Source organism: Coptis chinensis, chromosome 6 (assembly GCF_015680905.1).
Source record: "Coptis chinensis isolate HL-2020 chromosome 6, ASM1568090v1, whole genome shotgun sequence".
Taxonomy (NCBI): Eukaryota; Viridiplantae; Streptophyta; class Magnoliopsida; order Ranunculales; family Ranunculaceae; genus Coptis; species Coptis chinensis.
Genome location: NC_141461.1, coordinates 50,262,267 through 50,277,178, shown reverse-complemented (window position 1 = coordinate 50,277,178; position 14,912 = coordinate 50,262,267). Strand labels below are relative to the sequence as shown.

Below are 14,912 nucleotides of genomic sequence, written 5' to 3'. Positions count from 1 at the left end.
ACCATTCTGCACAAGCTTTTCAATTCTTCCCCGCAAAGACTGACAATTCTCCGTCTCATGACTATAATCATTATGAAATTTGCACCATAACGATTTATCGCGAGTTGTTTTAGTGTCGTCGCGCAAGGGAAACGGCGGAGTGAGTAGACTCTTATCCTTGATTTTGTCGTAAACTACCGCATATTTGGTATTAAGCGGAGTTAATTCAAAATTAGTAAAAGGCTTTCCGGTCCTGCTCGTGGAGTCTTCTTTCTTATACGGAGGCTTCTGACTGGATTGTTGTTGATCAAAAGTCGGATTCTTACATTTTATTTCACCGATCATTGAAATCCTTTCCTTTATTATCTTTGTCACGAGAAGTTCGAGCAGCCGTGTTGTCTTCAACATTGATAAATTGTTAAACTCGCTGGTATAACACACGTCGGGAAGATGGAATATCCCGAACAAGAGAGTTGTATAACCCATCTTTATCAAACAAGATAGCTTCTTTAAAAGCGTAAACCACCATTAGATCGGATTGTTCGAAATCTCACCGCAATTAGGCGGAAACGCGCTAGCGATAAAACTACGGAGAGTTTCCTCGCGTTGTTGCTTGATGTTGAAAAGAACTTCGGACTCCATTTGGACGTTTGAGATTATGATGAAAACGCCTTGAAAACTTTTCGGTTAAGTCCTTGAATCGACGAATGAAGCGGAGGTAATTCGCTAAACCATACCAACGCTTCCCCTTTTAATGTAGAAGGAAAAGTTTGCATTTTAAAGTATCATCACCTCCCGATAAAACCAGGTTTGTTTGTGAAATTAATCACATGAAGCATAGGGCAACCCTCGACATCATCATATTGATCAAACTCGGTTGTTTGAAGTCTTTGTTATGAGTAGCCCTTTGACGGAGAGAAAAAAAATTTGTCCAAAATACCATCTTCAACTGCCAGATTTTCTAGTGTCGATTCAAAAGGATCACCCGTCGAGAAGAGCTTTTTAATCATTTCTCGACACGTTGAGGAGTCATTAGATCCAGATTTGTTGGATCGTGATCATAGTCACGATGACGCCTATGGGAGCGAAACGAGCGAGAAGAAAAAACGGCGAAGATTCATCATTTCCGTGTCGAGATGATTGTGGATGGTACGTTGGTTTTCGATGACGATAATGTTCGAATGATAAGAACCGTGGGCTGAAGTGTTTCACCATACGATGGTTCCGATCATGAGTCGCGATCATTATTCGTTTCGCCACTCGAATTCCTTTGGGACTTGCCGATAATTTGTAGGATCGTGGGGTGCGGTCGGACGATTATTAGCGAGTACCTTGCCTACCGAACGCGTGACCAAGTGGGTGGAGATTTCTCGGCGGAGGTCGGGGAATTCGTCGCCCATTACTCTTAACTCGTTGATGGCTGTTGCGAATATCGCGAATCTCATCCTCACCACTTAAACGATCCCACACACTATTATGTCGTTGGCGTGTGTGACGTTGTGGTGTGACAGATACAACATCATCTACGAGTGGAGCGCGTCGTTTAAGATGACGCCTGTAGTAATTATTCTGTTTGCGGACAGTCTTTAACTTTTGAAGAAGTGCTTCTCGAGACATATGACTTACATTATCCGCATCAGATACTGGAGAATCGTCAGAAGCAATAACCTCACGCTGAATAATTTGGCGCATTGGTGGAACGACAGTATTTGAAGGTATTATGCTGTCAGCGCCAAGTTGTCCTTGACCATCATGTTCGTGATGATCGTTAGTAATCACATCGGGACCTTGAGCTTTTCGAGTATGCGTCATAACTTTCGCAGAACGTGATCGAGGGTGTAGTATAAGAACCGCAGACGGCACCAATTATGTTTCGACCAAATATGATCAAAACACCTAGTGTTGATGAAAAAAGACGAAGAACGTAGAAAAGTAATTAGAAAAATGATGGTGATCGGGGGAATGATGAGACTGTACCTTGTGGTTGCCTACGTACCCAAATTATCAGTGGGATCAAGTCTCAAGAACGTAGTTCTTTATGAAAAATAATTTGGTATTTATATAGGTAGAGTAGAGAGTCCTTGTAGCTCAAGTAATCTTGTAGCTTGAGTAATTGTGATAGACTATAACTTTCAACTGATAATTATCTTTTTGATAAGAAATGAATCTGGACATAAATCAACGTACATTAGTGGCAAGCCATGTGGCTAAGGTTCAGCCTTAGCCACATGAGTTAATGGGCCTGTACATTGATCCATGATATTGCGAATTGGGCTTTAGCCCTGTCGATTAAACGAATAAAGTGGAGACTCCTACCAATGGACGTTTGCCACGTAGGTGGGGGTCGAAACATCATACTCACTAAATAGGCGGGTTTATTTTATTTTAGGGTTTAATAGATGGGTAAAGAATGTTGGTAAAAAAATGAAAATGACTAATGAAAAGTTCAATGAGGCGACTAGCGGTAAAATTTGTACAGGTATGTATTTATAGCTATATCGATCCAAAGAAAGTCTAAATTCTCTTCTAGGATTCGGATGGTGATCAAGTAAGTAGACGTGTGATTTTTTTACTCAAAATAATTACTCTTCTATGTCATTACTCATAAATCACTCATGTCGAGGCTTTTAGGCTAGATATTCACTGGATTTGGAATTTTTAAGTAGTCTAATTGTGGGTCCGAGAAACTTATTGCTAAGTGCATTAAATGATACTCATTGCATAAATGTTCATGAAAAGATGTAAAAACTATTGCTTTCGTATTAACATAAGTTTCTAAAAACAAATTCTCATTCTAGCGCTAAGGTGAGATTTCTAGACAATTTTTATCACAGAAAATGAAACACGACTTTGTCACTAAATACACTTTCTTAGAAAGAAAATAAAGATATATACAACTTAAAATTGCCAAATTTTTGCAAAAAGGTGCTAACCACCCCCAAATAGAAGGAACTCTCAATTAGGAAACTAACTAACCGAAATAAATTAAGAAAATTGAGCCACAAAATAAGGAATCTAAATCCTACGTGAGATATTTAGGCGCAATATCTCTCCCTCTCTCTTTTTGAGAACGTCCCTCCACTTTTCCACTTTGTCTCTCTCATTTTCTTTCTAACTCACAAAAAAAAAAAAAAAAAAAAAAAAAAAAAAGACACGATTAGCATTCCTCAACCTAGATGGACAACGATGAAATAAAAACCCAAAGTACTACTGATAGTGACGTAAGTATGATTGGACTGACATTTGATTCAGAAGAATAAGCCTAAGATTTTTACAATTTGTACATGAGGGCTACTTGATTTAGTATAAGGAAAAATCAAATGACTAATAAGAACAAAGACGAAAAGATAACTCGAATGCAATTAACATGTTCCTTTGAAGGTGAATACGATAAGAAAAATACTCCAGTGAAGAAAAGAGCAGTAAGAGGAATAAGGTGTGAAACAATGTTGGAAATTAGACTTGCTGATGGTGGAAACTATACCTATGTGATGATTTTTCCTAATCTAGAAACACAAATATTTTGTTGATGATCAAAGAACAATGAGAAGTATTGGATCAAGAAGAAGAAGAGATGTAGAAGATGATGAGTTGAACCACGTTTTTTAATAGCTGCCTACGTATTCTGTGTATATGAATCAAACTCAAAGTGTAGTTCAAGTATTCTATTTATAAGAATAAATGAGATTTTCCAATTAGTGTTTAACTAGGAGACCGTCTCTTGTTAAGTCTCATCTTGACGAATAGATGAGGTTTCCTAATTAGTGTTTAACTAGGAGACCGTCTCTTGTTAAGTCTCATCTTGACTCTTCTAGAAGCCCCATGTTTCCCAAATCAAATAGGTCTCATTTATTGACTTAAACAACAGAAAAACATGTTTAGGTTCGGAGTAGTAGTTAGAGCTCCGAGCCTAGTAGTTGAGCTCTGGATTTGGAGTTCATAGTTAGGAGTTGGTTATACGAACCTACTACTCCAACTAGTTCCAAAGCCTCCGAACCTGCTCCGAACCTAGTAGTTGAGTTCCGGATTTGTTGTTCATAGGTAGGAGTTGGTTATACAACCTACTACTCCAACTAGCTCCAAAGCCTACGAACCTCCTCTTCTTGTTTAACTTCTGAACCTAGGAATTGAGTTCCGGATTTGGAGTTCATAGTTAGGAGTTGGTTATACGAACCTATTACTCCAACTAGTTCCAAAACCTACGAACCTCCTATTCTTGTTTCACTTTCAATCCTATGAAGTGAGAGGATTTGGACTTGAAGTGTGTTCTGGCACTTTCTACCCACACCAAGACCATATCTGAGCTTTAAGAAGATGTTGCCACGTGTTACATATTTATTTGCTAAAATATGCACACACAATACCGTTACAAATTTCAAAGAGGGGCATAATCATAACCTTGAACCTTCATCCAGAGTTCATCAATTAAGATCACAGCGAGGCATCGAACCTTCTCAAGAAGATATCATTTTCAATATGCGAGCTGCTGGAATTGGGCCTAGTGCCATATACACTTTCTTTTGTGCCAAAGCAAGTGGAAGTCGAAACTTGAATTTTACTCGAACAAACTCTAATAACCTTGCTTAGAGAAGGCATATCGATTTTCTAAAGCTTAATCCATCAAATGGGGCATACAAGCTCGCACCTTGCAGGCAACAATCAATCACCTTCACCAATCAACAATCAATCATTACATCTCGTGTTGACAACACCCATGTATTATCAGTTTCTCTTAATTGAGTAGCTAAATTTCTTTGAATTGGCATCAACCAAATCCAGTTCGAATGCTTAACTTTGCATACTGATTGATGCCACACAATTGATGTGTTTATTGAGATTGGGTGAGGAATCATCATAAACTTCATTTATACTTCTTTGTATATGCTATTAGAACTTCATAACTTGTTGCATAACTTCATAACTTGTTACTCCTTTTATAGGTTGGGGTTGGGTTTGCGGAAGTGAATGTCACACATGAGATGCAAAGGAGCAATTATGCTAATGGAGACAACGTAGATGATAAATGCTTCTATGTTTTTTATTTTTCGTTATCATTTGAATTTCAGGAGATTTTATTTGTTACGCCAAAGTGGCAAGTTATTATTAGTTTTTTCATAGACATGAAATAAGTTAGAAGGGTGGAGAAGATGAAGTGGGGTAGAGAGAAAGCCCCGTGCCAAATTTTGGGAGAGATTTGGTTTCCTTATTTTGTGGTTTAATTTTCTTAATTTATTTCGGTCGGTTAGTTTTCCAATTGAGAGTTCGGTCTCTGTTAAACTTCTTCTCTGTGAGCTGAGAGAAAAAAGTGACACATGGCTAGTTGCGGTTGGACAACGACACAATGAGCATATAGCCCAAGGAGTAAATTTTTTCTCCACCCTAAGGCAAGAAAAGTGATTACTTTTGAGCCACAACAGTATTGATTTTCAACCAAGTAGCAGCATGCCAATTAACCTTGATGCTTTGCATTGTTTTTCATCTGAGTAGTGCGTGCCTATAACCAATACTTACATCTGAATTGAAATTTCCGCATTGCCATTTCATTTGGGGTAAATTGGGGCTGCTAGTTACGGGCCTAATATGGGCCGAAGAGAGCTAACGGATCCACAAGGCTTCTTGTCTCGTCTAAGTGTCTAACAACAACACCCTCTCAGGCTCTCACCAACAAACCACAAACATCAGAATCATGAGTTGGAATCAGCTCATTTAACAATCTCACTTCAAGGAATCAGCGCATTCCCACTTCTAGTTTTCCAAGATCTAAAACACCCTCTCACCAACTCCAACTCCAACTCCAACTCCACAGCAACAAACCACAAACATATTTCCAAACAAGTTTTAAACATCAGAATCGTGAGTTGGTACAGGAGAGCAAAGCTTGGAATCACCTCATTTCACAATCTCACTAATTCAACGTCTCAACTTTATGGTAAAACTATTATTCCTACTACTATTTTTCAAAGATATTACAATGTAGATTCTGCGATTGCGATTGCTTCTGGGATTGTGGTTGCTTCTGGGATTGGTACTCTATATTATATTTTTGGTTATCATGGTGTAAGTATTGAAAATGTTCCGTTTACAAATCGGAAACGTCTCGTTTTTTCTCAACCTCAACGTACTATGATGGAGAAACGACTAGGAGATTTAGCGTTGGAAGATTCTAAGACTGAATATAAAGGAAAACTCTTACATGAGAAGGATCCTCATAGTGTGAGGGCAAAGTTGATACTGAAAAATATTATTCAAGGGTTAGAAAGACTGGTGAAGCGTAATCCAGATAGTAATGCTTTCGGGGTATTATTATGATGGATTTAATTGGAATATATTAGTAGTGGATAACTATGTTAAGCAGGCGTTCTGTATCCCTGGTGGAACTATTTTCATTTGTGTAGGAACGCTACAAGCGTTTACCGATGGTGAAGTGGCAGCAGTCATTGCCCATGAAGTTGGGCATGTTGTAGCTCGACATCATGTTGAATTCCTAGATGTGTTAGTAAATAAGCCTAAGCTAGAATTGGAAGCAGATTACATTGGGCTACTATTGATGGCTTCAGCAGGATATAATCCTCGAATTGCAGTAGAACTTCGGAAGAATATCAGTTTGAGTAATCCTGGTTTTCTAAAAGAAGATCATAACTATCCATCTTATGAGGAACGAGCAAACTCCTTGACTCAAGCTCATGTCATGGAACAAGCACTCACCATATACAAGGAGTCTGGTCGGAATATTTTGTTAACTTAGTTTTCAAATGTAAAGCCTGAGATATGAACATGAATAGGACAGTTTGCAATGAAGTGAAAACGAATGTAGATGAGTAGATTTTTTACCTGAACATCATCTTCAAAGTGTATTTTTTTTTGTTTTTTTCGATAAAATATTTTCAAAGTTAAGGATGAGGTTTACAAACTATGGTTGAAGGTTTACAGATGGGGGTGTGATACAAGTTATGGTTGGGAAATGACGCGTTTAAAGTGCGGTGCTTTCTGCCTCCCTGGTGAACAGATTTTGGAGTTCACAGGATTGCTCCAAATATTCAGGTCAGACGCAGGGATAACTTTAAGTTTTCAGCATGGTGTTACACAAACTGTTACTCGACGTGCGGCAAGAAGAATTCAGGAAATTGACTAGGCATTGTTCTTGTTCCAAGTAGTATATATAGTATATTCTATAGTAACGGATACTCTTTCGCATTATGATATTTGTCTATCAATTTACTAAGCATTGTTCTTTGTTCCAAGTAAATTTATATGCGGAGTTTGATCTGAGAGGTGTCAATTTTTTTTTATTACACATCCAAATGGGAAATAGACTGCTGTCACTTGTGTTGCAGATGTGAGATGATTTGATGAAAATCCATTTGGAATCACATTCAGGCCATAATACACTTGCAAAACGTTGCACACTGCAAGGCAAGAAGAATGGCCACTTTTGAGCCGCAACAGTATTGATTTTCAACCAAGTAGCAGCATGCCAATTAACGGTGACCACTTTGCATTGTTTTTCATCTGAGTAGTGATTCCCTGGAGTAGTGCCTCTAACTCCAACTATGATTGATCTCCAAATTCTTTTAGCTCTAACTAAACATGCCAAGCAACAAGAGCTCACATTTATACTTGAACTTCCAGGAATCTGAAGTGGCACCAGTGGTTGTTTTCTTGCATGTTTTGGAACAAGTCGCTAGGCTGATCAATGAAATCCCGTTACCTGTTATTCTTCTGATCTGAGAATGTTTTCGTTTTTTACATGTATCAAATTCGTTTAAGACTTCTTTTAGATAACCAACCAGGAGTGAAACAGCATTGTGAATTGTAAAGCTCAGAGAAATTAAAAGAGGAAGAAGTGAATGAAGAAACTTCAAAAAGTCTTGGAACAGAAAGTCAATTTTTGAATCGGTTATTTGAAATTCTGATAAACATCAAGAACGTTGCATTTTCGTCTATATTTCCAAATAAAATGTGTCCTTAGTTTCTAGGTTCTTCCAATGAGATTTATAGGTGCACAACGCATCAAACTCTTCTTTGTTTTCACGGAGCGGATGTAATGCTTAGTGAGGCTAAGCATTAACTTAAATAGTTAAAGATATTTTCAGGGTAGTTCATTGGCATTTGGAAATGGGTTGAGGCATTGAGCTAATGAACTAGTCAAAGTATGCAGCAGTTGTTCGACTGACATGATTATGACCTAGAACGCTGAAACTTGTCGCATTATGTGTCCCTCATCAACCGATAATACTAGCAAGTTTAGATGATAACTGACACAACCGCAAGTACTGACACTAGAAGAGGATCAGTACCAATAGTTGGCTCTAGCTCTAGAGGAATTGTAAGAAGTGCTCAGCTTCAAGTGGGAGTTCTTCAGATGGTAGCCTTCAGAGGGGAGATATAAACGCAAGAGAGAGAGTTCCAGCAACATATGACACAGTAAGAAATGGAATTCACCCCGGCTGTGTACAAAAAGAAAGCAAGGCAGGCCAAGAGAACTAGTTAGAAACCTAAATTCATAAGCAACGCAATCCCCTGATTGACAACCCGGCCAGGTTTGACATACTTAGATTTTTCAGCTTTGAAATTGCACTCAGATAAAACATTTTAAACCACAATACATGGACTGGCCTGGTATAGTGGTATTATAATTCAAATTCATATACCACAGTAAGACTTAATGGCAGATTTGGCCATTTGCCCTTCTTTTGTACAGAAGAAAAGGCGAAAGCCCATATGATCAAAGGGCTTGAAGAGTAAGGGGTGTTCATCGTCAACCATCTCTTCCGGAGTTTGTATTACACCTTTATTGAATGAAAATAATCCCACAGAATATCTTACGTCGTCCCCAGTACTAATAGTAACGCGATGAGGAGGACAATGTAATCTACCGTTGCTCCATGCCTAGTAAAAAATAGTTAATCAAATCAACTCGAGGAATATAAGAATGCCTATTAATCTCTATAGATTAGCACAAGAAGAATTTATATGATTCTTAAAGAAATTGCTAACAAATTACCATGCATGCATCACCAATCATGACAATGAAAGAGGAAGCGGACGGTATGACAGTAATCCATTCGCCATTGTTTCCTTGTATCTCCAATCCATTGATATGATTTTGTCCAAGTATTGTGAAAAAGCTCGTGTCTGTATGCGTGACTATGCCAATGTTACTCTCATTTATAGTTGGTGGCCTGTATTTCATTAGTCGAAGAAGATAACTTGTTGATTCTCCAAGAGGTTCAAAATGATACTTGACACCGAAGCTCTCAAAGACCATTCGCTTTACCATCTCTTCCATCTTAGATAATTTGCTTATGAAGGAAAATGTAGTCTGACTAAATTAACCAAGACAGAAATGTAATAAGTAAAATTAATAAATAAATAATATATTCCAGACATGATCGACAAGTCGATTATAATAACTGTACCAAAAGCCGGAGTTTCCTTCAGGCCACAAGATATCGGTGACTCTTTGAAGTCGCTCTCGAACAAGTACATCATCTATACCCATGCTCTCATAGAGCATATGCGGGTTGGATCCGAAACCTTCAAAATGATTTTTCGCAGTATATTTAGCTTTGGTTTCTGAAGGGAGGCCAAATAGTTCTTCTAATGCACTCAACATTTCTCCGTGAAACTTGATTTCATCAAATATTGCTTCAAAGCAGCCATATGCTCCAAGTGCCTGACGAACTTTGGTTCGCACGGAGCACCAAGAAGTTGTTCCTGACCTCGTGCAATCTAATCCGGAGAAATCTATGACAGGAAGCTTCTCGGAGGAAACGGAGCACATTCTCTCTCGTCTTTCTCACCTGCAAGGTACTCAAAGAAAATCAGCAATAGATGGTTTTGAGAATCATATTACGTCCAACTTAGAAATGCTCAGCACGATTCATGTGGTGAGTGCACGTTGACTGTAGAGTCAGTCCAAACCATCCTTCCCATGGTTGTCTCATATTTTAAGTCCTCTGTTAAGTTTTTTTTAATACAAAAAAAAAAAAAAAAAAAAAACAAAATAATGTGCCTTGCTGACAAAGTGAAATTGAGGATTGATATTCCGAACTTTAAAAGAAAGGGTTAACTAGTATTATCCCCCCACTAGATGAGCCAATTAGGATTTCCTCCTACTAGATGAGAAATTAGGGTCTTTCTCCTAAATACACAAAAAAGAAAAGTCAAAATGGGTTGACCGAAATTTTTTTGTGTGTATTTTGGGAGAAGACCCTAATTTCCCATCTAGTAGGAGGGAAATCCTAATTGGCTCATCTAGGAGGAGGTAATACTAGTTCACCCTAAAAGAAAAGGCGAAATAGGCTTATACTGTCCTCTAATCCTCTATGATGGTTTCCAGACCCAAAACCAATATATATCTTTCTATATCGCTGCTATTCAGGATATTTTCTCACATATATTACACATTTACACCATTACCGAAAAATGAAGGAAAGCTAAACTAAAAACAGCATACAATCTTGCTCTGAAATACTTTGCGCTATATATGAGGCCGACTTGATTATTGTTTAAAGCATACTCAAAATCAAAAAGTTTGCTTCTGACAACAATTAATATACAAGACGATACACACAAGGCTAGATTAATTAGGACGGATGAAGTTGTCAGCTGGTACATGTTTTTCGGGTTTTTCCACAACGCACTTTTATTTGGAGTATGGTATCCTGCAGTTCTGCACTACGAAACATTATTCAAAATTTTTTAAAATAGTCATAGACCACTGAGTCATTTGTCATCCTGGTCTTTTTTCCGGTTTGAGTGACAGCTAGGAATTTTAATGATATGCTATAAGCCTATAATATTAAAAAGGGTTAGGTAGATTTACCCCAATTTGTAGATCCAATAATTATGTTTTTTCGTCTGAAAAAAATAAATTTATTTCGTAGCCGTTAGATTTTGCAACTAGGATATCACTAATTTTTTTTGAAAATAAAAAGAAAAGAAATAACACTAATTGCAATTAGTAATAGGGGTAAGTCTAACTAATTTTATAAAAAAATTAAACTGCCAAAAAAAAAAAAAAGAGAAAAGAAAGTGCACCTCAGAGATGATTATGCATTCAACAGAACCCACAGTGACAGGGAGAAGATATGGTGATATACTTTACGGTCTATACCATATTTATATAGAGGCTCAGAAGTTTGAATAGGGACATAAGGTGATGAGTCCAGATGAGTGAATGAATAATAAATAAATAAGCTAGAATCCGCCCAACATGGAACGACAACTGGCTTGGTTTCCTCACCACTTCTGTATTTTACCCCAGATCCGTCCTTGTCGAGAGTCCATATCATGGAATAATGGAATATAAAGCCGGCCACAAATTAAGATCCAATAGTCAGCTACTCGGGCCGAGTCCAATGATTTTCCACTCTGTATGTATCTTTCATTCCTCTAATGATGAGTCCAATGGCTCTCTATTCCTACAAAAGTGGTGGGTGTTTAGGCGGTATTTACTCTCTATCCGTATATTATTCTATATATATAAAGAGTAATATTGAGGAATACGGAGTACACTCAACGCGAGTTGAATTTGAGTAATTTGGAAGAAAACAAATGGCGCCACTTCAAGTGGAGTAGAATGATAAATTGGATATCATTTGGCATTGGTTGAAGTGGAATAGAATTGTATGTGTCCCCACCAAAAAATTAGATGTCATTTGGCGCCAGTTAAAGTGGAGTAATTTGGAAGCGTAGAATGATAAATTGGATGTCATTTGGCGCCGGTTGAAGTGGAGTGTGTCCCCACTGTAAATGTTTTTGGTGAACCTTACGAATATAGGCAGTTTGGGGGAAGATGGTGCTTGTGGATTGAATTGACCGAGTTCGTATGGATGAACTGTCTACGTATCAAACTCTCTCTCTTGGGGGGCCTCTTGAATTAGGTCAGACGTAGTTTCTCATCCTCTTTATATAGGCAAGGCGCCAACGCCTCTTGCTCTCCTGTGTTAGGGCAGATCCAGGTCTTCAGGTCACTCACGAGTTATGATGGCGAGTTAAGGGAATTTATTGTGAAACGTGCCTGAAGCCTCAATCTTGATGATTGTAATAAAGACGACATACGTTACAAGACGTTGTGGAATGAGAGGATTGAGCGCTATGGAGGTCGCTTCTATGTGAGATCATTCACTCGACTCGAGTCACTTCGAAGTGAGCTCGCAGGACGAGTACGTGAGATCGGTTGGTGGTGACATCGCTCTGGGCGCGAACTAAATAGGTTGCTTGCCTGAATCGAGTCACTATGAAGCGAGCTTTGAGGACGAGGATACGAGGTTGGTTGGTAGTTTTGTATATGCTGGACACGTGTGTGATATTCATTGGATGTGAATATTACTCCCTCACATAGCCCCATCTCAGTAGGTCGCTTTTGCAGGGGGGTGACCTTTTGAGAGAGAACGATGTCACGTATTTAGCACATGTGAGGATGAGAACAGTTGTGAGCAGAAATAGCAACCACCTCGTTTTGTGGAATTTGAAAAGACACTACATAAAGGTATGTGTCAGTCTACGGTTTTATGTAATCGTGACGTGCCTTGGGATCTGAAAGGTTTTTTCTTGAACAAAACCACATCTGCAGAATTGGAAAGCCACCGCTTTGTCATTTTTCAGAACTTGCGAAAGGTTTAGAGTATCCAGGTTAGTCTCTCCGCCATTGTTGTTTTCTTTTCTTGTTTTAAAGGTTCTTTGTCTGTATTTTTGTTTAGGTTGTTGTGTTATAACAAAAGAGAGAGAGAGAGAGAGAGAGAGAGAGAGAGAGTAAATCATGTCTGATTCAGATGACACCCGTTCTAACGAACTGATAGATGAGTCGTTAGGGTTTGGGAGTGAGGAGGAGGTGGTGAAATCTAATTCTGTAATTGTTGTAGCGAGCAGTTCTAGTCGTGATGAGGTTTCTGTTTCAAGTGGGTTGCCCCCTAGTATTGTAGACAGAAATGTTGTAAATAGTTTTGTAGAGTTAAGGGAAGCTTGTGGTATAACGGTCAGCGAACTGGCTATTTACGACCTGAGTTCTGTAGAGAACGTCTTTTGTACGGAGTTCGTTCCTAGAGATTATGGAGTTGTGGTTTGTGAGGGACAGCTGAGGGCTGGGATGAGGTTACCGTTATCCAGGTTAACCTGTGACTTTTTGAATTTTTGTGAGAAGGCGCCCTGCCAGTTCGTTGGGAATACATAGCGTTTGTTAAGCGTATTTGATATGTTGAATGAGAGTGGTGAGTACCGTATTGAGGTCTCTGATATCGTGGAGCACTTTGCTGTGAAGCGGTCTAGGGACAATAATTTTAGTTTACAGACACTGACCAAGAAGTCGAGCGTCCTGGATGGGGTTAGTAATGAACCCTGGGAGAAGAGGCCGTTGTTGGTGGTTGGAAATTATTTTGCCCCTGGGTTTAGTGTTGAGACTAGGGTTTGTAATTTTGCTGGTATGTTTCTGTTTCCTTTATTGTATTATTGAAAAATAGGTGTTATATTGACCTGACCTTTGAACTGGTTGTTTTTCTGAGGTCGTTATCAGAAGGCAAAGTAAGAGTGGAGTGGTTGAGAAGTTCGCCAAGCTTAGTCGAGCTCAGAAACAAGCAAAGCTTCCCGAAGTAGCGAACTACTTTGTAGATAGGGGAGGAAAAGAGATATGGCTGAAGAGAAGGAACCAAAAGAAGCGAGCTTGTGGTCTAGTTGATAGTGAGTCATCTACTAAGTCGATAATGGAAAGGGGAAACAATGGAATTGTTACGAGGGAAGAAAGGAATACGAACCATTTTGGGTATGGGTGTCCTGTCAGAGGAGCTAGGACCTCTGGGTATGGGGGTAGGTCGGTGAGGTGACCTGTCCACGGTGACGCTGATAGCTCGGTGGTCGCTCCACAGGGGAGGACCTAGAGGAGATCGGGTCCGTGCCTTGCCGGCCAAGCAGCCTGGCTAAGCGGAAGGTAGATGCACCTGATCCTAGGGCCACCAAGGTGGCTAGGGTTGCTGATCGCTCTGCTGGGAGTGGGTCCGGTGCTTTGCCCAAGTGAACTGGGGGTAAGGGGTGAGGAGTTCAAGGTCTAGGGCAGGACTCGACTTGGCGATACCTGATCTGGATAGTTTTGAGAAGGGGTTGGCTTTGACTGCTGTTGTTGGTGGTAAAGGGAAAGGGAAGGTTGCTGCCATGGAAGCAGGCAAGATGACCTCTCAGAAGGGTGACGATCTGGATCAGAACCTTGTTTTTGTGAACCCGAAGTCTGGGAAGAAGCATCTGGTGAAGAGGTCAGATTGTAGCTATAAATCTGCACCTATTGCTGCATGTTTTGCTTGATGGTGTTGTTCTGGATGGTGATCGTAAAGACCTGGCTGAAATGGTGATTTGGATGGTAAAGACCTGGCTGAAAATGTGAGGGGGATGGATTTGGCCCATTGTTTGGTACGTCTTTTAACTTTTCTTGTGGTTGGCTGGCTATATAAGTAGTTGTTTAACACTTGATGTCTTTGTGTAGCTTCTAGTTGGTTGTCAAAAGCTAAAACAGATGGTTCAGATAAGCGAGTCTGAGAAGGGAGAACTGGAGAAAGTGAAAGATGAACTGGCCAATGTGAGGGACGTTCAGGTGGCAGAAAAGAAAGAGTTAGACGAGCTGAAAAGACTGTTCAATGATGCCGTTTTGGAGAAGCTGACTATAGGGGGATTTCCCGTTATTGAACAGATGACACGTGTATGGGAAATAACCTAACACTATGGATGTCCAGAATGAGACGAGGACCATCGGATCAATTATATTAGTAAGTAATCTCGTGCGTAGCATGAGTGTTTAGTGGACATGTGCCAGGCACATGGCTGACCGCCTTCCAACATAACAGTTATCCAGTCGTTAGGAACTGATGTAGACAGTTCCTAAACAGAAGAGAACTGAAGATGGTGATCTTTGATGATAAGGAAGGAATCGTGAAGACATATCTTAG

The 14,912-nt window shown here is 39.5% G+C and overlaps 2 protein-coding genes across 4 annotated transcripts; one reads left to right on the top strand and one right to left on the bottom strand.

The window, feature by feature from the left end:
* The first annotated feature begins 3,299 nt into the window (after window positions 1-3,299).
* Window positions 3,300-6,724, top strand: LOC147493419 (mitochondrial metalloendopeptidase OMA1-like). Its single transcript, XM_086567856.1, has 3 exons — window positions 3,300-3,415; window positions 5,943-6,276; window positions 6,335-6,724. Exons 1-3 carry the CDS (start codon window positions 3,300-3,302, stop codon window positions 6,722-6,724), a joined length of 840 nt encoding a protein of 279 aa, XP_086423982.1.
* A 1,569-nt stretch (window positions 6,725-8,293) lies between these two features.
* LOC147493418 (deoxypodophyllotoxin synthase-like) lies at window positions 8,294-11,291 on the bottom strand. 3 transcript variants are annotated; one of them, XM_086565786.1, is made up of 5 exons: window positions 11,023-11,161; window positions 9,399-9,782; window positions 8,984-9,305; window positions 8,806-8,868; window positions 8,294-8,426 (listed from the first exon to the last, which is right to left on the bottom strand). In XM_086565786.1, exons 2-5 carry the CDS (start codon window positions 9,761-9,763, stop codon window positions 8,418-8,420), a joined length of 759 nt encoding a protein of 252 aa, XP_086421912.1. In that variant the 5' UTR covers window positions 9,764-9,782; window positions 11,023-11,161; the 3' UTR covers window positions 8,294-8,417. The 3 variants fall into 3 exon arrangements, with proteins under 3 accessions (XP_086421912.1, XP_086421911.1, XP_086421910.1); XM_086565785.1 differs by lacking the exon at window positions 8,294-8,426 and adding an exon at window positions 10,808-10,842 and having other exon boundaries at window positions 8,536-8,868; window positions 11,023-11,141; XM_086565784.1 differs by lacking the exon at window positions 8,294-8,426 and having other exon boundaries at window positions 8,536-8,868; window positions 11,023-11,291.
* Window positions 11,292-14,912: the final 3,621 nt, after the last annotated feature.

Excerpts from the sequence above, each read along its gene's own strand:
- LOC147493419 (XM_086567856.1), top strand. The coding sequence starts at position 3,300 with ATGACTAATAAGAACAAAGACGAAAAGATAACTCGAATGCAATTAACA. Across the intron at positions 3,416-5,942 it reads AGAGCAGTAAGAGGAATAAG|ATATTACAATGTAGATTCTG; the intron begins GTGTGAAACAAT and ends TATTTTTCAAAG. Across the intron at positions 6,277-6,334 it reads CAGATAGTAATGCTTTCGGG|GCGTTCTGTATCCCTGGTGG; the intron begins GTATTATTATGA and ends TATGTTAAGCAG.
- LOC147493418 (XM_086565784.1), bottom strand. The coding sequence starts at position 9,763 with ATGTGCTCCGTTTCCTCCGAGAAGCTTCCTGTCATAGATTTCTCCGGA. Across the intron at positions 9,306-9,398 it reads GAAGGAAACTCCGGCTTTTG|TCAGACTACATTTTCCTTCA; the intron begins GTACAGTTATTA and ends TGGTTAATTTAG. Across the intron at positions 8,869-8,983 it reads TGATTGGTGATGCATGCATG|GCATGGAGCAACGGTAGATT; the intron begins GTAATTTGTTAG and ends ATTTTTTACTAG.